The sequence below is a fragment of the Chelonus insularis genome, unplaced genomic scaffold (genome assembly GCF_013357705.1).
Source record: "Chelonus insularis isolate UGA/USDA-ARS -01 unplaced genomic scaffold, ASM1335770v1 contig_378_pilon, whole genome shotgun sequence".
Lineage (NCBI taxonomy): Eukaryota > Metazoa > Arthropoda > Insecta > Hymenoptera > Braconidae > Chelonus > Chelonus insularis.
This window is the reverse complement of record NW_023276536.1, coordinates 162,219-187,107: the sequence shown is the minus strand read 5'-3', so window position 1 is coordinate 187,107 and position 24,889 is coordinate 162,219. Positions and strand designations below refer to the sequence as shown.

General features: G+C 28.5%; 7 protein-coding genes and 2 long non-coding RNA genes across 9 annotated transcripts; all 9 read right to left on the bottom strand.

Annotated features, from left to right (window-relative positions):
- Window positions 1-976: 976 nt before the first annotated feature.
- Window positions 977-1,645, bottom strand: LOC118067326 (kininogen-1-like). Its single transcript, XM_035083995.1, has 2 exons — window positions 1,499-1,645; window positions 977-1,299 (listed from the first exon to the last, which is right to left on the bottom strand). The coding sequence occupies exons 1-2, from the start codon at window positions 1,569-1,571 to the stop codon at window positions 1,043-1,045; spliced, it is 330 nt and encodes a 109-aa protein (XP_034939886.1). The 5' UTR covers window positions 1,572-1,645; the 3' UTR covers window positions 977-1,042.
- Window positions 1,646-2,212: 567 nt separating this feature from the next.
- On the bottom strand, window positions 2,213-3,798 carry LOC118067329 (uncharacterized). Its single transcript, XM_035083999.1, has 2 exons — window positions 3,662-3,798; window positions 2,213-2,838 (listed from the first exon to the last, which is right to left on the bottom strand). The coding sequence occupies exons 1-2, from the start codon at window positions 3,732-3,734 to the stop codon at window positions 2,318-2,320; spliced, it is 594 nt and encodes a 197-aa protein (XP_034939890.1). The 5' UTR covers window positions 3,735-3,798; the 3' UTR covers window positions 2,213-2,317.
- A 1,220-nt stretch (window positions 3,799-5,018) lies between these two features.
- LOC118067324 (uncharacterized) lies at window positions 5,019-7,298 on the bottom strand. Its single transcript, XM_035083993.1, has 4 exons — window positions 7,095-7,298; window positions 6,560-6,954; window positions 5,471-5,892; window positions 5,019-5,379 (listed from the first exon to the last, which is right to left on the bottom strand). Exons 1-4 carry the CDS (start codon window positions 7,177-7,179, stop codon window positions 5,343-5,345), a joined length of 939 nt encoding a protein of 312 aa, XP_034939884.1. The 5' UTR covers window positions 7,180-7,298; the 3' UTR covers window positions 5,019-5,342.
- Window positions 7,299-11,232: 3,934 nt separating this feature from the next.
- LOC118067342 (uncharacterized) lies at window positions 11,233-12,292 on the bottom strand. The gene is made up of 3 exons (XM_035084016.1): window positions 12,165-12,292; window positions 11,709-11,934; window positions 11,233-11,423 (listed from the first exon to the last, which is right to left on the bottom strand). The coding sequence occupies exons 1-3, from the start codon at window positions 12,247-12,249 to the stop codon at window positions 11,372-11,374; spliced, it is 363 nt and encodes a 120-aa protein (XP_034939907.1). The 5' UTR covers window positions 12,250-12,292; the 3' UTR covers window positions 11,233-11,371.
- A 2,489-nt stretch (window positions 12,293-14,781) lies between these two features.
- Window positions 14,782-16,988, bottom strand: LOC118067345 (uncharacterized). The gene is made up of 9 exons (XM_035084020.1): window positions 16,820-16,988; window positions 16,641-16,738; window positions 16,488-16,571; window positions 16,117-16,422; window positions 15,931-16,031; window positions 15,652-15,828; window positions 15,087-15,322; window positions 14,928-15,022; window positions 14,782-14,814 (listed from the first exon to the last, which is right to left on the bottom strand). Exons 1-9 carry the CDS (start codon window positions 16,986-16,988, stop codon window positions 14,782-14,784), a joined length of 1,299 nt encoding a protein of 432 aa, XP_034939911.1.
- A 401-nt stretch (window positions 16,989-17,389) lies between these two features.
- On the bottom strand, window positions 17,390-18,507 carry LOC118067330 (uncharacterized). The gene is made up of 3 exons (XR_004690369.1): window positions 18,085-18,507; window positions 17,961-17,993; window positions 17,390-17,834 (listed from the first exon to the last, which is right to left on the bottom strand). It is a non-coding gene; the product is annotated as an uncharacterized lncRNA (long non-coding RNA).
- Window positions 18,508-19,826: 1,319 nt separating this feature from the next.
- LOC118067339 (uncharacterized) lies at window positions 19,827-21,435 on the bottom strand. Its single transcript, XM_035084014.1, has 3 exons — window positions 21,250-21,435; window positions 20,437-20,554; window positions 19,827-20,250 (listed from the first exon to the last, which is right to left on the bottom strand). The coding sequence occupies exons 1-3, from the start codon at window positions 21,362-21,364 to the stop codon at window positions 20,040-20,042; spliced, it is 444 nt and encodes a 147-aa protein (XP_034939905.1). The 5' UTR covers window positions 21,365-21,435; the 3' UTR covers window positions 19,827-20,039.
- A 17-nt stretch (window positions 21,436-21,452) lies between these two features.
- Window positions 21,453-22,727, bottom strand: LOC118067340 (uncharacterized). The gene is made up of 3 exons (XR_004690372.1): window positions 22,425-22,727; window positions 21,675-21,791; window positions 21,453-21,601 (listed from the first exon to the last, which is right to left on the bottom strand). It is a non-coding gene; the product is annotated as an uncharacterized lncRNA (long non-coding RNA).
- A 330-nt stretch (window positions 22,728-23,057) lies between these two features.
- Window positions 23,058-24,829, bottom strand: LOC118067321 (cytochrome P450 9e2-like). Its single transcript, XM_035083986.1, has one exon. The coding sequence runs from the start codon at window positions 24,688-24,690 to the stop codon at window positions 23,173-23,175; it is 1,518 nt and encodes a 505-aa protein (XP_034939877.1). The 5' UTR covers window positions 24,691-24,829; the 3' UTR covers window positions 23,058-23,172.
- Window positions 24,830-24,889: the final 60 nt, after the last annotated feature.

Below are 24,889 nucleotides of genomic sequence, written 5' to 3'. Positions count from 1 at the left end.
AATCTACATCATCTGAATTTGTGGTTGAATCAGGCATTATGCTGAATGATAAAAATGTCTCTATATAAATATGTATAGAATCAAAAATAGCAAAAAAGTTATTCTTCACAATCATTTATAATTATATATACGAATTTATACAATCATATAACTGTATATAAATATAGATAGCTGTATATGATTTTTAAAATGTGTTTTATACTTTTGTACATAATTTTATAAAATCTTTTATGATTACATAGAACATTTCTGATTGGTAGGAATCTTATATCTGTCAATATTATTAATCACTTTTTATGCTGATCATTCGTCATTAAATAGAAAAAATAATATTAACAAAATAAAATAGAAATATTACAGGTTAACTTTTCTTAACAGTGAGTATGATTTATGAAGTTCAAACATCAAAAAAAGCCTTTTGATTTTCTGTATGATGGCACCTGTCTTTCTAGATGTCATGAGGAACCTTCAGGTATAGGTCAGGCTCTTTGGACTTGAACCAGACATTTATGGATCCGAGTGTATTATACAGAAGAACAAGTACAGAAAAAAAACAGCTGAGTTAGAATTTATAACCAAACGAATTTCAACAAATTTGAAAGTACTTGTGCGAAAATTAAAGCAGACAACACACACGTCAATCACCAGCAGATGCAAGCAAAAGAACTTATCAAGCCTGAAGACTTGGCAGTCACATTGGAGTAGAAAATCATTCTTATCAGATGTTAAATTCAAGTACTACATTTTCTTTATATTTTCGCCAACAATGACACATTTTATTAAAACAAATTGAATCGTCTAAAATATTAATCATAAAAAAAGTTTATTAATATAAACAACTTGATTAGCACTAACCAATTAATATTAACTGCCAATAATTTGAAAAACAAGTTGGACTATCATATTATTATGTCATTACTTTATTACAATTGAGTATTTTTTGTTATTCGAACATATTGAGTATTTATTGTTATGAATAATAATAAAAATAGCTTTTGTTTTTATTATTATTCTTTTCAATGAAGATTATTGAAGAATTTTATTAATAGTGATGTCCTTTGTGGCCTTTACTTCCTCTATGACCTTTGTTATATCCTTTACCATAGCCCTTATTATGTCCCATATTGTGTCCCATATTATGCCCCATATTACGCCCCATATTATGCCCCATATTGTGTCCCATATTATGCCCCATATTATGTCCCATATTATATCCCTTGCCTTTGTGATGTGGATCAGGATCAGCACTAGCTTCTCTTACAAATCGCATGTGTCCATGTTCGATTTCATCTCCTCTTACTACAATGACAGGTAAAAAAAATTGATGTAATTGACTTTCGAAATGAATATTATTAAATAAATAATTATTAATAATTCTCAGAATGCTTTGTTAATGAAGCTTAAATCAAGAAAGCTCCAACACTAGGTAATCTGATTGATGTTTGTGGTAATTGATATAGTTTTATTTATTAATGAAGATATTAAATAACAAACTCACCTTCTTCTTCTCCAGCACAAATGTAAGCACAAATAATGGTTACAATAAGAAAACAAACCACCAACTTGGCCATTTTATAAAAGTAATCAAAGTTCTGTATTGATATGAACTGCTTTGATTGATAAGTGATACTGATTTCAATTGCGAATGTCTTCGAATATATATACCCTGTCGATGATTCTCATGAGTGCAATTACTGAATTTGAATTTCAGATAATTTTCCTGATCTAAGTTTTTTTCTAGATCGATATAATTAAGGTCATTCTAATGATTGAGAGTTGGACACATTATTATTTAATTCCAGATCTTTCTCATTCTAATTGATAATTAGAAGAACAATTTTCCTTATTCTAACAAGACTTAAATCGTTTACGAATAATTTAATTCATGAAATGTAAGACGTGATGCATACTTTAAGAAATGTCGGTATATAAATATTGCATGAATTACATGGAAAAAAAGAAATAATAACCAAAACTGTTAATGATATTTATAGATTTATTCATAATTTGTCCTTACAAGTTTTATTTTTTAACCATTTTTTAAAAAAATATATTTATATAGGTAGAAAAATATAACAAAATGTAGAATATAAAATTTTTTAATGTTATTTTTGAAACCTTTTTTCATTATGCATATAAATTTTTCAATATCATTGTTAACTGAATTAATAAATCTTATTAATTCACTTATATATCTACAAGAAAAATAAGAAATACCAAAAAAATATTACAAGCTACATGCTAATTGTTATAATTTTTGACAAAAAAAATCTAGAATAATATTTAGTGTCATAACTGTCGAAATCTTATCAATGAATTAAATATGTGTTGTCTTTTTATGAACATGTCCATCACTAAACACTTCTGTTTTTGTTGCAACATCGTGACCAAGTTCATCTACACTAAATTCAATGATTTCAGCCGTAGCTTCAGGATGATGATGATGTGGCCCATGTCCATGACCAGGTACATTAATTTGTCCAGGATTATAATTACCATTATAACCAGTATTGTAATTAGGATAATGAGGTTGTGAATTGAAACCTCCATTGGCAACACCAAAACTACCTCCGTTGGAAACACCAAAACCAACTCCATTGTTATGAACTCGCGTAATACCATTAGGACGTTGTTGGATTGTATCAACATGATCACCATGTAAAGTTTGATATGTGGAACCACCTAGTTGACCACCACCTTGAATGTTATGAACTCGCGACACAGAACCATCAGGATTTTGCTCGATTGTATCAACGTGATCACCGTGACGACCCACGTATTCACTTCCCCCCTGGTATCCAATAGAGAGTCTTCGAATTCGAATATGTTCATTTGAATCTATAATTTCATAAATAATTTTGTTAATATATATCACTGAATATGTTATACTAACAAATAAAACCATATCAATAAGTATCTATCGTTTCTAACAGAAATGTATTTTTTCGAATTATAGAATAAACCCACAAGTAGATAGAAAAAAAAATAAAAAATTTACATAAAAGGAATTCAGTATTTTTTTAATTAATCAGAATTGTTAATTCAGAGACCAATAAATATTATGATACGTTTAAATTTTTATTCTTTAATTATTTTAACCATTCGTCCATCTAGGTGGTGTCCATCCCTTGTTAGATTCATATCAACTGTTAACTGAGGTTTGCAATTGAGCTCATAATAAATCTAGCGTTTACTTTAAATCATTTTAGGATAATTTTACCTACAATCAACTGTAAATTAACCATTAGAACGTGCACTTCATTAACCATTCATAAATGTTTGCTTGAGAGTTGATTATTGATTAATGAAACTTGATATCAATGTACAATAAATTTGTAATAAAAGTATTATTAATTAAAAGTAAATAAACAGCTTGATTGTGATTAAAAGTTGTTTCTTTTTTGCAACTATTGCTTTGTATTTTAAAAAAAAACAATTGCATTATGATTAACAGTTTTTTAAATGTTACACATTAATCAAGGTCTAGTGGTCTAGGTCAAGGTTGGTTAGTCCTAATTTACCGACAAAAAATCATCTTTTATGCTATTATTCAATTAAAAATATTTAGATCGAATAAAATAATTAAACAATTAGAAAAAAACTGAGATTGAATTTTTCTATTCAAATGTTTAAATAAAAAACACAAATAATTATTACTTACCTTCAGAGGGTGGAATAGCAACAGCCAGGCAGGCAGCAAAGCCCAAAAGCACCAACCCAACAAATTTAACCATCTTGATGATAAAGTAACTACTTGCAACTATCCAAAACTTTATCTGAAGCTGTACCTACTGACGCTTCAATCCAAACTGATACTTTTTTGGGTGTTTTACCGTTCTTATATACATTCCCAAATTTATGAACACTTCTCAATTAACTAAATGACCTTCTGCACTACTATCATTTTAGACGGAAGTATCTACATCTTGTTGAAGTGATTCATTCATATTATTTCTATTGATTATTAAAATTTTCAAGGTGTCTTGAGTAATAAATTGATGACAATATCAAATACGCATATTTTGAAGTATTTTTGAAAATAACAACTTCCAGTAGGAATTTTTTAACAGCCAACACGTCATCTACACATATTGAAATATTTTTAAAGTAAACATTTTATTGCCATTTAAATAAGTATTCTTATTTTATACTGCGTAGCTATTTTTCTCTCAATTATTTATTAGTTCATGTTTATACTTTGAAAAGTCGTGATTTGAATGAGAAAATATAAAATTTTTACTCACTTTAAAACATTTGTTTTTTTTAGCATCACTATTTTTAGCAATAAATATTTATTTATCACAACTAATTAATTAATTTTTGTTAATATCAATAAATACAAATAGATAAAAAGTAAAAAAAGAATCTTTAGTTTTTTTTTAATTATTTTTTTTTAATAACAAAAAACAATTACTTTTAATTAATTCTAAAATAAATCAAATTTATTTATATTAAACACTATTTTTTATATTTTTTTATAATTTAAAATAATAATAAAAATTTAATTAAGACTAATTATCATAGCTGATCGTCAATGAATTAATTATAAAATCAAGTCAATATTTATTCACATTTGAAAAAAGAAAAAAAAATTAGGCAATTTGTTTATGTATCTCTATTATGAATTTTATAAATTGATAATTATGCTGCTTCTCCAAGGTTCATTGAATTGATAATATAATTATCATAAATATCAATATTGTTTGAAAAAACTTCCTTTACGATTGGAAAAGGTAAATTGTAAGATCCAACATTCGATAAAAACACATTTTTTTCGAGTAAATAAACATTGGAAAGATTTATGTACATGAATCATTGTATGGATCAGAAAAAAATGTTTTTCTCAACTTCCATTGTTAGGTTTTATCAATTTAAAAATATTAATTGAGTCTTTTACTATTTAGATTAAATGATTTGTTAATTTTAATTACTATATCTAAAAGCAAAATTTATTTCTCATTATTTATTACAAATATCTAATAAATTTAAAATATAAACTATTGAAATAAAACAAATTATTTATCTAAATAATTCAAGCATTTTATTCCAATACAATTTACACCAAGCTCATATGTAATAACAATATCCTTACAAAGATCTCTTTTTATTCCTATCATATCTTTATTATACATTATTAATATTAATTTTTTTTCTCACCATTCTATACTATATTATAACTAACTGTAATTATTTTTAACATTTTCAAAACAAGATGAAATTTAAATCAGTTCAATGATCTAAATGCCTCTTCTTTAAAACTCATATTAAAGCAATATCATCAATTACAAATCTTCAGGATTCAACTTCCTTCAATAGCCAAATGTCAAGTGTTTCAGTTATTCCTAATCATCGTGGGATGATTGATTACGTTTTTTCTTTCTGAAAAAAAGAAAAGAAAACATTGAAATGTAAAATTGTTTATTAGACATAATAATAAAAGCCAAAACAAAGTGATAATTTATTTACATACCCATTAGGTGATCCACCGTATGCTGTAGCTACAGAACTTGCAACACCTCCTTTCCCAGTTGAAAAACTATTAGCTATTGCAGTAATCATTCCGGGTGGGGAACCAGAAGAGCCATCACGAGAATAAGATTTTGGAAAACTGAAGACCATTGGAAAGAAGTTGTTAAGATTGGGCATATTATTTTTTCTATTGGCTTTGAATGGCACAAAAGGTACATTAGGTTCTTCATCAGTTTCATCTTCTTCATCATCTTCATCTGATTGTTGTTGATTATCATTATCTACATAAACTGATGTTTTTTTTGTTTTCTTAGATCCTGGAGTTTTAGACGGTCGTTTTGCAACACTTGTTTGCGGTACGTCTGGTTCTTCGCCGACTGGGGATTCAGATGGATGTGAAGGTGATTCTTCTTCCTCTTGACTCTGTTGGTGATAAAATCAAAGTCTAAATGATTTACTCATCTTTAAAATATTATTTTTAATTCAATCATAAATTAAAGGATTAAAAAAAATGATAAAATAGTTTAATTAGAATTGTTAATTTTTAAAAATAAATTAATAAACAGTGAATGTTTGCAGTGATAAACATAGCACTGATTCAAACAATGATGTTTTTATAACTCCAAATTAGTGAACACTCACTGTTAATTAATTTGTAGAGAATATTTTTCAGGTTTATAATAATTTAATAGATTTTTAATTAAATTGTGGGATTTCCAGATTTCAATAAACAGGAAAAAAAGTAATGTTTTTTCTAAACAAATCATTAATTGAAGAAAAATACAGTAGTAATGATAGCGCCTCAATTACCATCATTAAGTAGTAAATAATGATTATATCAATTATTCAAATCTTCATAAATAATTCACTCTTTAGAAATGAATCAAAGGATATTCATTGTCTCAAGTAATAATAATAATAGAGCTAATTTAAACAATGACACTTTTATAACTGAAAATCAGTGAATATACACTATTTTGCATAGATTTTTACTGATTTATTTTTAAAGAACATTTATTTAAGTAATTAAATTAATTAAGTCAATGATAAAAATATTTAACTGAAATTGTTTTGAATAAAATCGACTTACAGGTTGTCTTGTATGTGGATTGGTATGCTCTTGCCACTGATGAGGCTCTGATTCCTCTTCATACCCACTTGGAGGATTACTTTGATCTTCATCATCGACTGCAGGTTCCTCTTGTTGTTCAGGTGCAGCTTCAGCTTCAGCGCTTGATACATCAGATTCATCAACAGGTTCCGGACCGCGCGCCAGATAATTCGGTTGATTAGCACGAAGGTAAGCACCACCGCTCACAGCATTACCTTGTGCGAATACTCCTCCAGCTTGGCTACCAACTGAGTGCCGCACTGGTCGATAGAAACCGGCTAACATCATCGTTCTGTGAGGATACACTGGTATTGGATTTCTCTTGGTACGGATTGATAAAACTGAGTTGCCGTTTGTTTCTAATTCTAGAATTTCTGAAATAATTGAAAAATAATTAATCAGAAAGTTAAATAATTTTTAATAATCAATTGCAACTTTATTGGAAGCATAATTGTTGTTACTTTGTTTTTAAAAATTAATTTACAACATTTAATTGAAATAAATGAAAATTTACCTGGTTTAATTGGCACAGCTTGAGTAAAGAGAAATGAAACAGAAACACTAATAAATAGACAACCAAAAATCGTCCAAGAATTCATTGTTAATAATTGTTCTTCTTGTTTATTACTTTAAATACCAAAAAAGAGCCTACTGGTATTTATAATAAAATGTCACAACTTGTAAACACACTATTCTGAATTTCGCAATTGCTTTTATACCTCCAGGTGTCTGCTTGTATATAAGGGGGCGGATAGACAGGGTGGGATCTTTACATTTCTCCCACCGTTTTTATTTCTCTCTTTCTTTCCTCATTCTTTACACTTTCTGTCCTTCTTCTGTTTTTATTGTTCATCATTAGGCAGACAGTTCGACGCACATGGTTGATGTCTCGGTAACTCAAGCTCACGAGCTTTGGTCACAAATACGTGATCGGGGTTGGAGATCATCTTATACGGAATTTCATACATTAATCCGGGATCTGCTTCTCCAGACATAATGTCGCTGAACTTTGCTAATAATAACATTTTTCCGGTCTTTTCTTAATATATTCTTTCCAATTGTTACAATAATTTTTTTAATAACAATTCCTTTGGACTTTTACTTCATTTTCCAACTAATAATTTTTCTTTTGATGATTGATATTCAATTAATTGTTTCCTATCATCCATGATTTGTATTTTTTTAAATTAAATCTGACGTTAAAGAAATTTAATTATTTATTGACCAATCAGTTTATAAGTTAGATCTAATGAAATCTAATTGTATCAAATATTCAGATCTTTTTAAATCTTGAACCTGGCAGGATCTGGATGGAACTGGTAAGATCAAAGCAGATCTAATTTGATCGAAGATCTAATAGGATAGATTAGAATAGAAATGTGAAAAATCAAGATCTAATTAAATAATGTCAATATAATTTTCTCCAGGAAATTAAATCGGATCTAAAAATATTCATCCAGTCAAAAATGTCATTGGATCCTGGTAAATCTTATTGGATTCAATATGTCTGAAATAAATCTGACCAGATATAACTGAATGTCTTGATGTTTAACACCATTTATCATCAGATCTAATCGATTAAATGGAGACAAAAATTGTAATAATTAAGATCTCATAAAATATTATCCAATCTGAAAAAACTTTGGACTAAAGCATTTATTTTGATAGAAAACAATTTTAATTATTCACTTTCATATCAATGTCAATCAATCAATTAATTTATGCCATTTTTCAGTATTGTTTTTCAACTATGCCAACGACAATTGTTTATTAATGACTAAAATAACCATAATTAATAGTATTTTTACAGAACAATCTACTGTGGAATGTACTTGAACCTTGCGGCGACCCTTTAGTGCGTCAATGCATCAACCCATCAGAATGACAATGTTGCCTACTGACGCGGTTGCTTCAGTCATTTTCCTTCTTCGTGACATACCAGAATAAATGACTCATGTATCATTGCATACAGAGGCGTGATCAAAGGGTCTAATGTCCTGCATTCTGAGATGTGTCATAAATTTACAGGCTTTCCTGTATAAATGTGCAGATATCAGATAAGTTACTGCCGAGGATGAGTTTGAGAACTGAAGAAACGAGTTGTTGAAAAGCATGAATAAGAATACGGATACACTGAGAGACAGCTTTGAACATCAACTATTAGGAATTCATGACACGAAATCAACGGCCACCGCCACTGGACTCAGTCGGACTTCTGATCGGCCCATAAGAATTATTGTCGCCTCTGACCAACTCATATATCGAACAGTCCGGACGACCACCTGACATAATGTTAATATATTAAATATGCTTAACTCTCTTCGTATATGCTTGATTACGTCAAACCACTTGGGATCGTCAACAGCTGATACCGTTAACGGTCAAAATTCAACTTGTTCAAAATAACTATTTTGTAGTTTTATTGCTTTCCATTCTCATCATTCATTGAAAGAGCTGGCTTCATCATCTCTGTCTTCAAGTTTGCATTATTTATGAAGATTTATTTTATCAGTCAATTTGATTAAACCTAAACTGATAAAAAGATTTGATTTAATTAAATAAAATTTATTAATATAATTAATCAACTTTATTTGATATCATAAAATGTTTTGATTTTACCTAGAAAAAGGTTAAAAATATTCAATAACATCACAGATTATACTTTTTCAGTATTAATGTCAAAACATACCTTTTTTTCTTTTAGAAATAATTAAAATTAAGCTTAGATATTAATTATGAAAGTTTAAATATCTAAAAATACTCAGATTTAAATGTATGCGTACATGAGGTTATGTTTTGCAAAAATATTGCTTGCTATATTAAAAAATGGCTGAACTTACTAACCTCAAATCACCTAAAATTTTCCTCGTCGAACTGTGTATTTTTTATTTGTTTTTTTCACGTGAAAAATATTCAGGAATATTTAAAAAAGTGGTATACACATCAGAAAATAAATATTGATAGTACAAGTGTAATTATAATTGTAGAATAAATAATTTTACAGTGAATTTCGAGGTATCATGGCGGATGTACTTGTCATGAGCCCTTCATTGCAAAATTATTTATTCTACAATTACTATTGCACTTGTATGACCAATTTTTGTTTTCCGATGTATATATGACTTTTCTATATATTCCTAAATATTTTTTACGTAAAAAAAAAACAAATAAAAAATGCACAGTTTGACGAGGAAAATTTGAGGTTAGTAAGTTCAGCTTTAAAAATGCATATGTAAATCAACGAATCTTCATTTGACCAAAATTTCTCAACAAAGTATTAATAAATAAATATTTTAGTCAAATAAAAATGTATCTAATCTATTTCACAATTCGTAAAGAACTTGTGTAAGTGTTTTATGATTTTTTCATATTCAAATTCATAAAAAGTATAATAAAAAAATTAATGGAGTTGAATTAATAGTATATTTCACACCTAGGGAGGAAAAGTAGACTAGCTCAAACCACGTGTAAAATTACAACCCGAGCCGAAGGCGAGGGGGGTAAACACGTGGTTTAAGCTTGTCTAATTGTCCTCCTTAGGGCTGAATATAATTTTTCGTCATACCTGAGTGGAAAGTTCAACCCCTCTCCAATGGAAAAGTGAACTTTCCGCGCAGGCATGACGAAAAATATTTTTCAAGCTAGACTTTAGTAAGGATAAATATATTTCAGTGTTATTTTATTACTTTTTTATTTTACTAGTTTATTTATTAATAATAATAAACCTAAAAATAACTCGTATTTCTATTTATGTTTCAGTCCCATATTCAATTATTTTATCTCCCGATGATGCAATTCCCATAATAATGGAATTCCATTCTCGTCCATTGGGCCATTTTTCTTATGGAATCTCCTTTGTCTGATTCGTTTACGCGGCTTACCATATTTTTCTCACATGTACATCTCAGCTTACTTGATGTTGTGTTCAATGAAGAACCCTCTGAGAATTCCAAGAACCTGGAGTTCTTGCACGCAAATTATTTTTTGTTATTCTTAAATAATCATCAATAATAGCAACTATCACTGTCAATATTCTGATAGAATAGTATCTCTTCAACTGTCATTTTGATTCTTCATCAACATCTAAAATACCACATCAATTATCTTCAATGCAGAAAATCAAAAATAATAGTGCTTTTGATCATCTCCAACTTCTAAAAACTTTTATCCTGTTTTTTAAAGGTATTACCATATGATAATTTAAATAATTTATTTTTATAAAATAAAAAAACAATGGCAAGTTGCAATTTCTATTCATACTATAAAGTGTAAATCAACTATACTATATGCAAAGAAAGCCTATTCAGGTCGACAACCTCTATTATGGATTTTTTATACAAAGTATAAATGGAGAGGAAGAATATTGTAAGCTAAAACTCGTAGACACTAATCAGTAGTCAATAGTGTTAATCGAAAATCTAAATAAATAGTCACAGGTGTGGAGACAAAGTTAAGATACTCGTGTATCAAGAAACGACTATTGAATTGATAAAATCAGTACACGAGTTCTGTTTCTTATTTTATTTATTTTTTGTTAATCATATTAAGCAAAATTCAAGTGCAATTTGTTGAAGTAATGATGGGAAATAAACGAGAAAAAAATGGTGGAATGAAGGATTGATGATAATAGGGGTAAGAAATTGAAATGATGCTTTTATGTGACTGCTAATTTTATTGTGCTTTTTGTTACAGCCAAAGTCCGAAAGTAGGCCGAAACGTGTGATCACAGATGAAGTGGTAAGTGTCGTGCGGTTGTCCTCGCAAGTAGGCTGATTTTTATGTCTGTTTCTACTAGCGCCTTCTAGATTTTAGTAAGTATCCAGCAATTCCCAAATCAATTGATCTAAATAATTAAAAGAAATATATTTAATGCATACTACAGAAATAATCAATTAATTAATTAAGTGAACTCATTTTTTTTTTCCTTAAACATGTTTTAATTATAAATAAGGAATTTATTGAAGTCTTCAATAAACATTAGGTTCAGAACAAAATGTAAAAAATAATAAAATTATCAATTTTTTTCTTAAGTTGTGTATTAATAAACTTTTTAATGAATAAGCTTTATAGTTTATTCATTCTCTGAATAGTGAATGATATTGAAGACTCTAAATGAATTTTAACTTACTCCTTTCTTGAAATTTGTCGTCTTTGTCTGGTTTCAGGAGAAATTTGGCTACCATCACTGGATATAAGTCTCAATGCTGTTCCAGATGTGTATCTTCCTGGAGGTCCAGTAGTTCCTGATGGAACATTCGTTAGGATTCCTTTTCCCTGTCGATTTTCTTTTGATTTTCTTCTTACATTCAGATCTGATGAGACTACTATTTCATCAAAAGCTTGACCAATTAATACTGTAAAATATTTATTCAACTTTTTATTAATCACTATTACAAGTAAGTTCAACAAATAATCGATAAAAATTTTCTATAAATCCTTTTAATGATCTTAATAATTATTTCTATTAACTATTCTAAGAATAAATAGTTTGAACTTTAAAAAAAAATTGATGATAATCTTTTTTTAACTTATTTAAATAAATTACTAAAAAGTCCTGTTCGTAACTTAACGGATGACTACTCACGTTTTTTATTGACAGGTTGTTGACCCTGGACGTTGACGATTATGCAGGCCAATGTAATCATCAGAAGAGCCGAAAGGTGCGCCATTTCGGGATAAATGTCGGGATGGCCTAAAGGATTTTTTTCTTTTTTTTTTCTTAAAAAAAATCACAATTATCAATTATCAAACAAAGATAAATCCTGTACCAAAGTAAATAAAAAAAAAGCAATATCAAACTGCTAATGCGTAAATCACGACTTAGTAGGCAACTACAAAGTGAGAGTAAAAAGTGGAAAATTCACGAGGTCATTCATGATGACGTTGGTTGCGTGATAAAGATATAAGAGAGATTAGTTCAAGATCTTATTTAATTATAATATACTTAAATACTAGTATTAAAGAAATAATTATTCAAGTTATTAATTTGAAGAGAGGAAATAAAATAATTATTAATTAAATGATTTAAAAAAGAAGAAGAGAAAAGAAATGAAGAAATTTATTGAGAAGAGATGATGAAGATAATATAAAAGTGTATGAGAAATGTCTGCTCACCGACACTACCCCGAAGATACTTTCCGAGACGACAACCGCACGAGAAATGCGAGCAGGATTGTGATGCAGCCTACGGGATCACTCTCTTCCCTGCAGCGACTATACCTAAGGTTTCAACTCACCAACAGGAGCTTGAAGAAGGTTCGGAAGAGTGCTTTAAAACTTCACACAGACTGTAGATTGTTGCACCGGACGGACCACTTTCTATTTCATTTTTTTCGTCGCCTTCCCTTTTCCTCTTTCGTTTTGTTCGACGCCTCCTGGACCAAGGACTGGTTTACCTGCTGACAGGGCCGTAACCCTCTCATATAGGAGTATCGAGAATCAATGATTGTAAATGATGCCCAACGATTTTTTACACATTTGCCTCATTTGCACTTCATACAACTAAATCTCACCATAGTTTCTCTATTTTATTATTATCATTATACAATCATGATGGATTACATGTAGCTGAACATAGAGAAAATTGTCTTTTGAAAGTTGATATGGAATTTAAGTAACTTCAGGCTATGTTGAAACTTGAAGTAAAACTTTTTATAGAAAACAAGCAATTGACTTCAGTTGAACTTGCTTTATTAATAAATCAATACACTAGAGATAAAAAAAAATAATCCTGTATCTGATTTAAAATTGTTTCAATATAATTGGATTTTTTTAATATGTGATTAAGAAGTTAAAATGTCTGGTATATTTATTGGCAATGAATTAATGAAAAGATCAAATGGAATAGAAAATGAACAAATTAGAAAGTATATAGAATTCGCCCACGAAATGTTCAGAAAATGCAAAATTTTATAAACTGCAATAGAGACCGAAGAATTGGTTGGTAAAAAAAAGATAAGAAAAAGGGAAGAACCGGACTCGAAAAGGTGAAGAAGGGCAATGTAAAGCATAAGCGGATTAAAAAGAAACAGACACAACACAGTGACAAAAGTTGAAATTATATTCAATATAAGACATTATATATTCACTTAGCATGATGACGCATAACTAATAAATAATTATATAATTAATTTAAATTCTTAAAAATAAAAAAAAGGCAATCATTCAAGATAAATACATATGAGTTCAATAAATACATATCTTTTAATTTAATCAACTCTTTATTATCAACAACACTTAATTACGTGTTTTGAAATCGATAAAGAACAATTATTGCACATCACAGCAAATAATGAAACATATTTTCACTCATTATGTTAAATTACACCAAATAGTTAATTTTAAAAAGCAAGAAATATACTTGAGAATTAAATATCTTTTTTTTTTACATCTTATCATTAGTGACGACGATTGTATCTGTTATTATCTCTCCTGTGTTTAGCTTTAAGTAATCTACGACGTAATTTATGAATTCCTTTTGATGGCGATTTTATAATATTACAAATTCTTTTTGATTTTGCTGGCTTATATTGTTTTAATTTCAATTTATGTACACTTATTTCGCAAAATAGAATTATAATGCTTAGTAGCATACTAATTGTAAGAAAAATAAATGAAGGAAGAACATGAGGCATATCAATGGCTGAGACTGATTTTGGATACTGCAATGAATAAAAAAAAATTATTATTATCCAACTATAAAAGTAAATAACCTTTTTTATATTTATTTATTACTAATTGTTCTTTGAAATAGAATGGCGGTGGTTTATATATTCCAAATTCCTTGAATTTGATAATGCTGAAAAATATAATATAAAAATGATTAATATTTTAAATTTATTGTTAGTTTTTTAATGTTAATTTGAATAATTCAATTGAAAAATTGTATTATAAATACTTACATTCGATTTATGTAGCGTTTCAAAGGACTATTCTTTTGAAAAATAAAAGAAAAATGATATGGCACATTACTTGTTTCTCTGATTTCACATGAATTATTAACAATATTTTTAAAAAAATTCGCAAAAAAATCAAATTCAATAAAGGCATCTTTTTGATTTTCACATAAACGATAGAATCCTTCCCAAGAATTACGTGTAAAAAAAAATTTATCAAGGAAATATTCTTTTGTAGCTTTGTACTTTGGTATATTCATTAATTCCTTTTAAGCACATAATTGAATTAAAGATTTAATTTAATTTTTACATATCACTTAAGAATAATTTACCTTTGCTCTATAATAAATTTCCGAATCTTTAACTAATCCCAATTTATAACTTGAGTTCAGTATTAATTCTGTCATTGATTGAAATGGAATTTCTTCTCGATCAGCTGCTAAAAAACTTACCAGTTTAGCAGAGTACACTGCATATATAACAATAAATAGCACATAAGTAATAAATTGAAGTATTTGAATTGGATTATATTTAGAATATGGAACACCTGGTTAAAAAACAAGAAAAATGTTCAATAAAATTCATTCATTATTTTCGTTCGTTATTTTTACTTTGATTAGTCAACATGGTGTATACTCGGAAACAAATATCTAGCACATTTAGTGGTATTATATTTTTGAATTTCTCTCCCAAAAATATCACTTTTTGCTTATATTCGATGAATATAATTGTTATACTAGTCATCAACATATGGATCCCCAGAGCTCGCCATACATTATGTTGTAGTAATTCTTTATATGTTACCCACTTGAATGAATTTGGAGGTTTTTGGTAGTATATTTTGTTACTAAGTACAATGAATAATTATTAATAAATCGCTGCATTAAAGTCATTGTCCTGATTGTTGCTCATGAACCTATTCACGCTCAGTAAACTTAAAATTAATTTTTCCTTCTATAAAGGATACATGATTATATTTTTTAATGGTTGAATATTCATGAGTTAATACGAAGATACCACAACATTTTTTATGATCAACATTTCGGAAGAAAATATTTTTTAATTACCAAATAAAATTTACTGAGCGAAAATAAGTTCATGAACGACGATTGGAACATTGACCTTGTTTTATGAAAATACTTTGTTCAATCAAAATATAAATCAAAAATGAATTACCATGCGACAAAACATGTCATTGAACAATCCACGTAATTATTAGAAATGAAATTTCGAAAAGTTGATACTGGTTGGCCAATGACATCAAGTTCCTTTGAGACTAATTTGCTAACAGCATAAGTACAAGTGTTATTGTCATAACAAGTACCCATTTTTTGTATTTTATGAGATGTAACACTAGAAGTACATAAAAATAATATTAAAGATTGTAAAATTGATTTTTTCAAACTCATCAATAAATAAAGTAAAAGAATTTTTTTTTATTCATTATTCTCTTACCTCACTCCAGTCTCTTTTTGCAATGCACGGATTATGTAGATACCAATACCATTTTCTACCTTATTAGGATGAAGGGGATTTCTCAAAAACCAATCTTTTACCTAACATTAATAATATGAAATTAGATTAATATTATTTGTGTGAGTAGTTTTTTGATTGTAGAATGAATGAAATATCACAAATTACCCAACCAACGTTGATATTATGTCCACGGAAATTTTTTCGTCGATGATGAAGAAACATTTTAGGTAGTTTCATGCCAGTGACAGGATTCCATAATGTCAAAAAATCTTGCTTTAACTTATCATGCTCAGAAAATCGATAAACTTCAGTAATAATTTCATTTTTTTCATCACTTTGGTTCCTCTGAGATACCATAAATTGACAATTGAGTGGAATATACATGTTTTCAAAAAATTTCTCTGCTTTTGTTTTATCCCTGAAGAAAATCAATGAAACTCGTTCTGGATGTGCCATCATTGTAAGAAGTTCCTGTTATACAATAATTAGTTAAGAAAAAATAATTATCAATAATGATTATATTAATACATACTTACTGGAGTTAATTGATTTTTTAAATCATCAAAATCATTCAGAAAAACGAAGAAAGGTTTTTGAAAGTCATTCATACGTGGCATTTTCTGGAGAAATAAATATTTATCTTCTTTTAGTAACGAATAATTTTTTTTCCTGATATAATACATACGTACTTGTATTTTAAAAAGTTCTATGCTCATAACAGCGGTGGGGATCAAAAGTCTAGCAAAATGAATTTGAAGTTTCACCACTTTTGTAGCAAGTTCGATGTCTGTTAAAAGATGTCTCCATTAACATCAATTATTTTATACCAATATCAAACTATTCTTAACAAACTTTGAAATAAATTTACCTTCATACGGATTGTAATGTGTATGACCATGGAGTAAAGTTAGAGCATCAAATTTATACCTTTCATGCATATCAGCAATGATGTTCTGATAAACATTGATAGGTCTGATAAGCAAGGCATCACTAGATTTCCATAAAATTAAGAGCAATAAAATCTTTATCAACGACATTGTGATCAAGAATGTTCTCAGCTTGGAGTCACATCAAAGACTAAAATTTATTCATTAATGTAAAGTTCAAAGAATATTAGGTTGCTAAAGAACATGGTGCAACTTATTAGTCAATACCATTTAGGAATGTTTGTTTAAGATTGTTGCATATTGTTAGATAAAGCTTGGCACTCTTCTCCTAGAATCCTCTAATTGCAGACATAGAATTGAATGGAATACGTGGAACAATATTTAATAGCAAACCAACAGCAAAGTCACTAACATTAAAGTCAATTATAGTCAATAAAATAATCAATAAATGTATTTTTTTAGCACAACAATTACAGTGTTAAGAAGAATTAATAGAAAAAAAATAAGAGTTTTATAATATGAATAATTTTAGCATTGTTTAATGTCTGAGTTTCTTCCAATCCACTTAAACTACCTTTCATATGAGCCCTTTTTACTTCTTAACCCTTTTGAGCCGTCTATTTTTTCTCTTTTCCTTTTTTTCTGTATCGTCTTCTCTCCTTATTTAATTCTTTCCATCTCCTTTCATTGCAATAATGCAGTAGTCGACTTCTGCAAGTTTTATTTTCGAGAACATCTGGTGAGTGAATACGGACAAAGAGCTGCTGTATACTCTCTTCAAGTAATCTCAGAGATGTGTTTTTAAATTTATTTATACATTTTATTTGAAACATCATTATTATGCGAGAAACAAAGATAACCTCGTCTGTAAATCAATCAAAGTAATGGCTGAGCATATCATAATCATTTCATAGATTATTGGAACCATTTTTTGAACTTATTTCCAATGGATGGCTCATAATACTTTGATGAATATGCAGGTTAACACTTGGAGACCTATTTTTAAAAAAAAAAGTGTGAATAGAATACTAAAATCTCATCACATTGATGCTTTTATGTTTAAAAGCAAAGCAGAATATCTTGAGGGTACCCAGAAAAGAGCAGGGGTTAAATTGAACATACCTATCACCTCACAGGAATCTAGAACAGGTCTTCCTGTGAAAGAAATGACAAAATTGATGTAGCAAGTTGATGTTCAAGTTCACAAATTTATTGATTAAATGTCATTAATTAAATCATTATTCACCGTAGTTAAAATGAATACTCATAAACCATAAGGTGTCAATCCACATAAAATTTAGGTTATTTTTCACGAATTTGTTGGGTTTTAATTTCCGTATCAAGGTCAGTGTCCTCATTGTTGATCAGTAATTTGTTTTAATTAAAAAAATCTTATTTTGGAGAAATATTTATCAATAAATACAATAAATACTCTTATATTCTTCATAATTACATAATTTTCCAACTAAAAACTGGTTTTTTTCGTCAGGGCTAGAAACTATTGAATGCAATGAGAAATCAGTGTGGTGGGGGAGAGGTCACTTTTCAGTTGAAATTACTACATTAATTAATAAAAAAGTACATACAACAAATTCTTTAAAACAATTTAAAGAAAATTAAACTTGGGAAAATGACATTTTACATTTTTAAAGGTTTTTCACTCAGAATGGTGTAAATATACTATTTAAATATTATAATATTTAAATAGTATTAAATACTTGTCTTTATTTTAAAATAAAGACAAGTATTTAATGAAAGAATAGATTGTTTTTTAAATTCATTAGGCTTTGCCTTGATTTTAAATTTATTCATTACTTTTTATCATTAAATATTTCAATGCATTTTTTTGTGCAGTTTTAATAAATTGTCCAACTCCTAGATAGTAACTACTACTAAAAAAAAAAGTATTTCATCTAGTCACCTTATAAATTCTTAAACAATTTTTCCGAGAAAAAAACTCCTTTCCAGCTATTTATTAGCCATACAATTGATTTAAAACCATCAGTGTTTAAATTGGTGCTATCATAACCACTCCAAGCAGTGAATATTCACTGATTCATTTTTAGACAGTAGATTTAACACAAAATTATAGTGTAGTGTTGGTTGGAGAATCCTGATGCAATCGTTTTCGCTCTTCTGTTTTCGTATTTCATATATATCGTCTCGTAGTGAAAAAGATAATATTCAATCCATTCCTTCTACCCTCTCTCACATCCCTTTAAAACGAGTTTGGCTGTCTGGCCGTCTGCGGCCTGATCGCTTGAGAACTAAAAAGATTCATTTTTTCTTTGTCCTTCTTTTCACACGTCCAGACGAAAAAACTGCATTCGCTTTAGTCTGGATTCACGACAACACAATATCATGGCTATTAAACAACTCTCACATTCTTGCTAACTTAAAGAATACGTAAATCAACACTGCTGACATATTTACATAGATGAATCCCTAAGGTGAATCTATGAAAAATGAGATAAATCTTGTCATCCATTGCTGATTTATTATTCTTGTTTTGATACTGGACTTACCAAATACATCATGCTCATCTGATTACTATACATATATCTACAAACATTTGATTCTTTTTTCTACTTCAATTGTTAATTAATTTTTTAATGATAATTAATTGCATTAGAAATATGCAATTTACATAATCACTTGATTAGAAAATTATTAATTCTAATTTATTTTAAACATAATAAAAATAAAATCATGTCAAATATTGAGTTATACTACTTAATATTTGTTAATATCTCATTTTTTTAGAATTTATTACAACATTTATTAATATATGTACTCATTAAATTGATTATTTAATTAAATTATCATAGAAAGTAAAAAATAAATCAGTTGACAATTAAAAGACATTAAAACAAACCTTTTAAAATAAATTTAACATGAAATTTATGTAATATTTTATATTTAATTAGACCCATTTTTTTTTTAATTTTAAACGATCTTGTTATAAATTATAATGAAGTTCATAACGTGTCTCATTTTATTTAATATATTTTTTTTCTTTCATTTGTGAAGATAACTCCTCCCCAAGTACATTGACCCTCAGGTCTCAACATTTCAGACAAATGCATTCATTTACTGTCAAAATAAACTTTAATCTTAATTCAGAGTTGATGAAATAAAAAGATTTAACCCTCGAAAAAGATTAAAAAAAATAATTATGCAAATGTATTTATTTATATAAAATTATTTTTTAAAACTAGAATAACCACCAGATGATGCTTGAGCATTGCTGAAAGATGCTGAAATAGGTCCGAAGTTAAAAGTCGCACTTTGAGCATTGGCTTGGCTGGCTGAGCCTCCATAAGGGGAAGGGCCAAGGGATCCTGCGGATGCTGTGGCGAAGGAGCCACCAGGCTGATTGTCTGGGTAATAACCCTCGTAGTCCGGCTGCCATCTAAAAAACAGGATAATGTGAATGGCCAGAGGGAACATATTTGGAGATTAACAGAAGACCACATCAGTACATAGATGTGTGTGTGTGTGTGTGTGTGTTGAAGAAAGGGAGACGAAAAACAAGTATGTATATACTGTATATGGAGGAAGAAGAAAAGAGTTCATTAGCATTGTACGTTCAACGAACCCGTAGCCTCCACCACAACCGTGACCTCGGCAGCCATGACCTCCTGGAAACCCATGATGTTTCTTCTTGTGAAACAAGTGCCGGCCTTGAGGACCACTTTCATACCGATTTAAAGGATCTGTCGTGAAAGTAAAAATTTATAATGTTTGCTGTTTATATGAATTAGTCATGAATTCGGAAAAATGTTTGCGTGTCCTTTTAAAAGAATCTGATTTTATCATTTTTTCTTTTTAACTTGATATTCTATACTGCACTGAAATTTCAGATTGTTGTAAAAAAATTAATCTTCATCATCATGACAATCAAATTTCTCAAATTTATCCACTTAAAAACATTTTAAAAAATCATACTCTTTTTATTTAATAAAAAAAAACAAAAAGAATCTTCATTGTAATTTGTGCTTTTTCTTAAATATTTCTTTCAGTAAGTTGGTGAAAAGAATATTCTTCCTTAAATTCGCATAGCATAAGTATGGACCATTAAGTTCAAGGAATGTTTTTATTACTCTTCTTTCCAGAACTCTAGAAAGAAACCAGAAAAAAAACTTTTTCTCTCATTTTAACAAGCCCTTTGTAAAGAAGACTAATAAAAGTCATTTTAAAGTTGTAAAAAGTTTAATTTTTAACTGCTTTCTTTAAAATGATATTTTTGTAATTATTTTAATTATTTACATCAATAATAACGATATATAAACTCCTAATTAAACTAATAATTTTAAAACATTCCAGTTATGAAGATAAAAAATATCCCATACTAAGAAAAATTAAAATTCTTCTAAAAGGAAACACTTTTTAAAAATTATTTATGTCTCACAATCGTCTGATGAAGGTCCTGGAAACAGGAAACCAATTGGCACTGGAGTCGATATCACAGAAAAATCACTAATATAAGCACTAAAGAATAAAAAGAAAATCAAAAATAAATTCATGGTGAATTATTAGATGCTAGATGATTAAGTCTTATAAGCTGAAAGTGAAATTCACTTCTGTACATTTAAAGACACAGCTTACATTTTATATCATCACCTTTGCGAAAAATCATTTTTGTTGCCGGACAGTCGATTTGAGTTGTCGACCTTCTGAATGGAGGCCGCCTGGATCCAGGATGGTGCCCAACTTTTGACGCACCAATATACATATTATCATATAAAATATTTGCATCGAATCTGTTCAAAGAAAAAATACTTCCTTAATATATAATGCAACCAATAAAAAAGCATACTGAATAAGAAAACTTACCTGATGATTAAAATTTAAATTTAAAAATTCCAATGATAACAAAAAAGTAGCTTGATCGGGGAAGAACCAAGATGTGAAGCTAGTTTTGTAGATTGCTATTCTGTTTGTATAAGGAAACTAGAAATGAAGAAAAAAATTTGATTTTGTAGTAAAGTGGATTGAATGCCTTTTATAGATATCAGGAAATGTGAATGTGTCAATTATTTTTTTTTTTCGTCAACTATTTAACATCTAAACTATGCAGGATAATAAGAAAGTAAGTAGTAAAATGAAAAATATTATAATATTAATAGGTATTTTAATTTTAGCAGGGTTATTTTATTATCATCCTGCTATTCTCTTGTAGATTTTAGATTATTATGAGAAAGCATTATTCTATTATTTTAAATTTGGCCCATCAGTAAGTGTTAAGTACTCTTTCAACACTTCAAAAAATGAATAACAAGTCAAGAATTAAAAATTAAAAGCCATTAAAATGCACTCTTTAAGTAGTAATGCACAAAAGATCCTATAGAAAAAAATATGATTGAAGGTTTTGCAACTAAACAACTCAATAATCAGCCATGTAGGATAAATTGACACCAGTTTTTTTACAATGTAATTATCCTGATGTACCGTAAAAAGAGGGTAAATTTAATTTACATATTAACCCATCAATCTTGAATACATTTTTTACAGAATATAAACATATGTCGTATAAATAAATAACAAGATAATTAATCATAATAAATCATGTCTACATTCTCTCACCTTTTATTCTGTTTTGATAAAGAAAGTGAAATTTTATCTATCGACCTGTATGTGGACTTGTGAAATAACCTCTGTTGATAAAAGAGATTACATCTGCAGAATCTTCAAACCAAAATGTGCTTTTGATTACCTTCGTTGGAAACAGGATTCTATTTGATACTCTTGAAGTGTATGTTTATGCTATTTATTATTGTTTAACTTTTATCTATCTGGCTCTCGATAACATAATCATTTATTGTGCAATAATTCCACGGAAATTCAATTGAATCATTAAGACTTTTGTTAGATAAAAAAATTCTGATAAAAATTATTTCTAATTTCTACAAACTTTATAAAATTTTTATATTTATTTAACAAAATGTTTTTCACATGATAAATTAATGTTATTATTCAAAGTACTTATTACTTATTTCTGAAGATTTATTATTTATAAATAAATTTTAATTATTAGTTACATCGCCTTGAAAATCTCAAATGATCAGAAGTTTTTGTACAGCAGTAAAAAGAATATATTTTTTTAATGTATAATTTTTTAGCTAAACAAATTATTGGTAAAAAGTTTAAACTTATAATTAAGTTTGTAATCTTATAATTCTAATCAATTGAAGCCTAATAACCTTCTTTAAATTATAATTTCAGTCTGAATATATTATTTTTATTCTTTTCTACATCACAAATAGAATGACATATAAATATAAAAGTTTTAACATTTTTATTAATAATCAAAACAGATAAACAATTAATTGCTTTAAAACTGTCTGGGTTGAACTTTAATCCAAAATCCACCTTTGACCATCAAATTCATGCTTGTCCAATCAATTTGCGCTGGCAAAATCATTTTTTCTGAAGGTTCAACATTACACGTACGGAAAAGATGAACAAGAAGTACTTTAGACTCCAAAAGTGCAAACCGATTACCAATACACATTCTAGGTCCAACACTAAAAGGTATGTAAGTTAATGAATTGATATTTTGTTGATTTTCATCCAGAAATCTATCGGGTGAAAATTTATCTGGCTCTGGAAAATAATTTGGATCTTTATGTAGCCCCCAGATTGGTATCATTATCGAATCACCTTTTCGTAATACAAATGGTTTGCTTCCAGGAAGAGCAGGAGGTAATTCATATTCCTTAGTACACATTCTATCAGTCATTACACTGATTGGATACAATCTCAAAACCTCATCAATAATAGCATCAAGATATTTCATACTGTTGATGGCTTCATAGGTGGGTTCTCCATCACATCGCTGATAAACATCATCAATTTCTTCTTGTAGCCTCTTTTGAATTTCTGAAGAAGACGCAATCTCATGAACTGCCCAGCACAAGAGATTAGAAATTAATTCAAATCCAGCAAAGAAGAAAATAAATGCATGTGATGTCATATTTGCAACTGTCAATTCTGGTTTTTTACTTCCTGGTTTATTATGACGGGTCTCCATCATCAATTGTAACATATCAGGTCTGACAATACCTTTTTCATCTCTCATAGCTATTGTATCACGAATTAGTTGATAAAAAAATCGTTCAACATCTTTTGGAATGATTTCTAATTTCAATAATTTGTATAATTTTGGTGATAATTGATATATCAAAAGTTTAAACATACTAAATGACTCAAAATTCGTAGCTTTTCTACCGAAGCGATAGAATTCATTGTCTGGATCCTTCATTGAATCAACTGATACTCCAAAAGCACACGTAGCAATAGTATCATTAGTATAATAACTGAAAATATCTTTAGAATTAAAGTCAGTTTGTTTGGCTGATTGTTTAATTAACGAATCAGTAAATGTTTCAGCACACTGTGACATTAATTTATACATTGTCTTCATTTTACTAGATGTAAAAGTTGGACTTAATAAATTTCTTACTTCTCGCCATCTATCTCCACCCAATGCTGATAGATTACCTCCAAACAATGGATCTGCATCAACATCAATAAACACACGACGATCTACAAAATTTTCAAAATGCTTCACTGTTACGTCTTTGATTAATTCTGGATCTCGAATCAGAACCATTGGTCTATAAAGGTCGTATGCCCCAACGTATTTTGCTTTTTCATCAATATAATATAACTGATGCATGTTCAAAATAAATGAGAATTTTTTTAAAGTTACCAGAATAGTGTAATAGAAGGATATCAATGGATGTTGATAAGGTATTCCATATTTTGAAAATCGCTTTTCAATAACATAGTAATAGATGATTAATAATCCCACAACAGCTGTGAAAATGATTGGTAAGTTCACTTCCATTATTATATTTTCAATTAATGGATTGAATTACATTAACAATAAATGTCATCAAACACTCTACACAGAATTATTGCAAATACTACTGACAATGTATTATAATCAAGTGACAGACGTGGTTTTCAATAAGCTTGGCGACCTTAGAATGATTTGGAGAGTGGGTAATGCGTCACAAGTGGAGTACATCGTCATTTATTGATAT

Coding starts and splice junctions, on each gene's coding strand:
- LOC118067326 (XM_035083995.1), bottom strand. CDS start 1,571: ATGGCCAAGTTGGTGGTTTGTTTTCTTATTGTAACCATTATTTGTGCT. Junction 1,300..1,498: donor TTGTGCTGGAGAAGAAGAAG/GTGAGTTTGTTA, acceptor CTGTCATTGTAG/TAAGAGGAGATGAAATCGAA.
- LOC118067329 (XM_035083999.1), bottom strand. CDS start 3,734: ATGGTTAAATTTGTTGGGTTGGTGCTTTTGGGCTTTGCTGCCTGCCTG. Junction 2,839..3,661: donor TGCTATTCCACCCTCTGAAG/GTAAGTAATAAT, acceptor ATGAAATTATAG/ATTCAAATGAACATATTCGA.
- LOC118067324 (XM_035083993.1), bottom strand. CDS start 7,179: ATGAATTCTTGGACGATTTTTGGTTGTCTATTTATTAGTGTTTCTGTT. Junction 6,955..7,094: donor AGCTGTGCCAATTAAACCAG/GTAAATTTTCAT, acceptor CAATTATTTCAG/AAATTCTAGAATTAGAAACA. Junction 5,893..6,559: donor ATCCACATACAAGACAACCT/GTAAGTCGATTT, acceptor TATCACCAACAG/AGTCAAGAGGAAGAAGAATC.
- LOC118067342 (XM_035084016.1), bottom strand. CDS start 12,249: ATGGCGCACCTTTCGGCTCTTCTGATGATTACATTGGCCTGCATAATC. Junction 11,935..12,164: donor ACAACCTGTCAATAAAAAAC/GTGAGTAGTCAT, acceptor AATATTTTACAG/TATTAATTGGTCAAGCTTTT. Junction 11,424..11,708: donor CGACAAATTTCAAGAAAGGA/GTAAGTTAAAAT, acceptor TTAATTATTTAG/ATCAATTGATTTGGGAATTG.
- LOC118067345 (XM_035084020.1), bottom strand. CDS start 16,988: ATGTCGTTGATAAAGATTTTATTGCTCTTAATTTTATGGAAATCTAGT. Junction 15,323..15,651: donor ATGACATGTTTTGTCGCATG/GTAATTCATTTT, acceptor CATTGTACTTAG/TAACAAAATATACTACCAAA. Junction 14,815..14,927: donor CAGTGTACTCTGCTAAACTG/GTAAGTTTTTTA, acceptor AATTTATTATAG/AGCAAAGGTAAATTATTCTT.
- LOC118067339 (XM_035084014.1), bottom strand. CDS start 21,364: ATGAATTTATTTTTGATTTTCTTTTTATTCTTTAGTGCTTATATTAGT. Junction 20,555..21,249: donor AGGACCTTCATCAGACGATT/GTGAGACATAAA, acceptor CTTTCACGACAG/ATCCTTTAAATCGGTATGAA. Junction 20,251..20,436: donor GGTTGTGGTGGAGGCTACGG/GTTCGTTGAACG, acceptor CCTGTTTTTTAG/ATGGCAGCCGGACTACGAGG.
- LOC118067321 (XM_035083986.1), bottom strand. CDS start 24,690: ATGGAAGTGAACTTACCAATCATTTTCACAGCTGTTGTGGGATTATTA.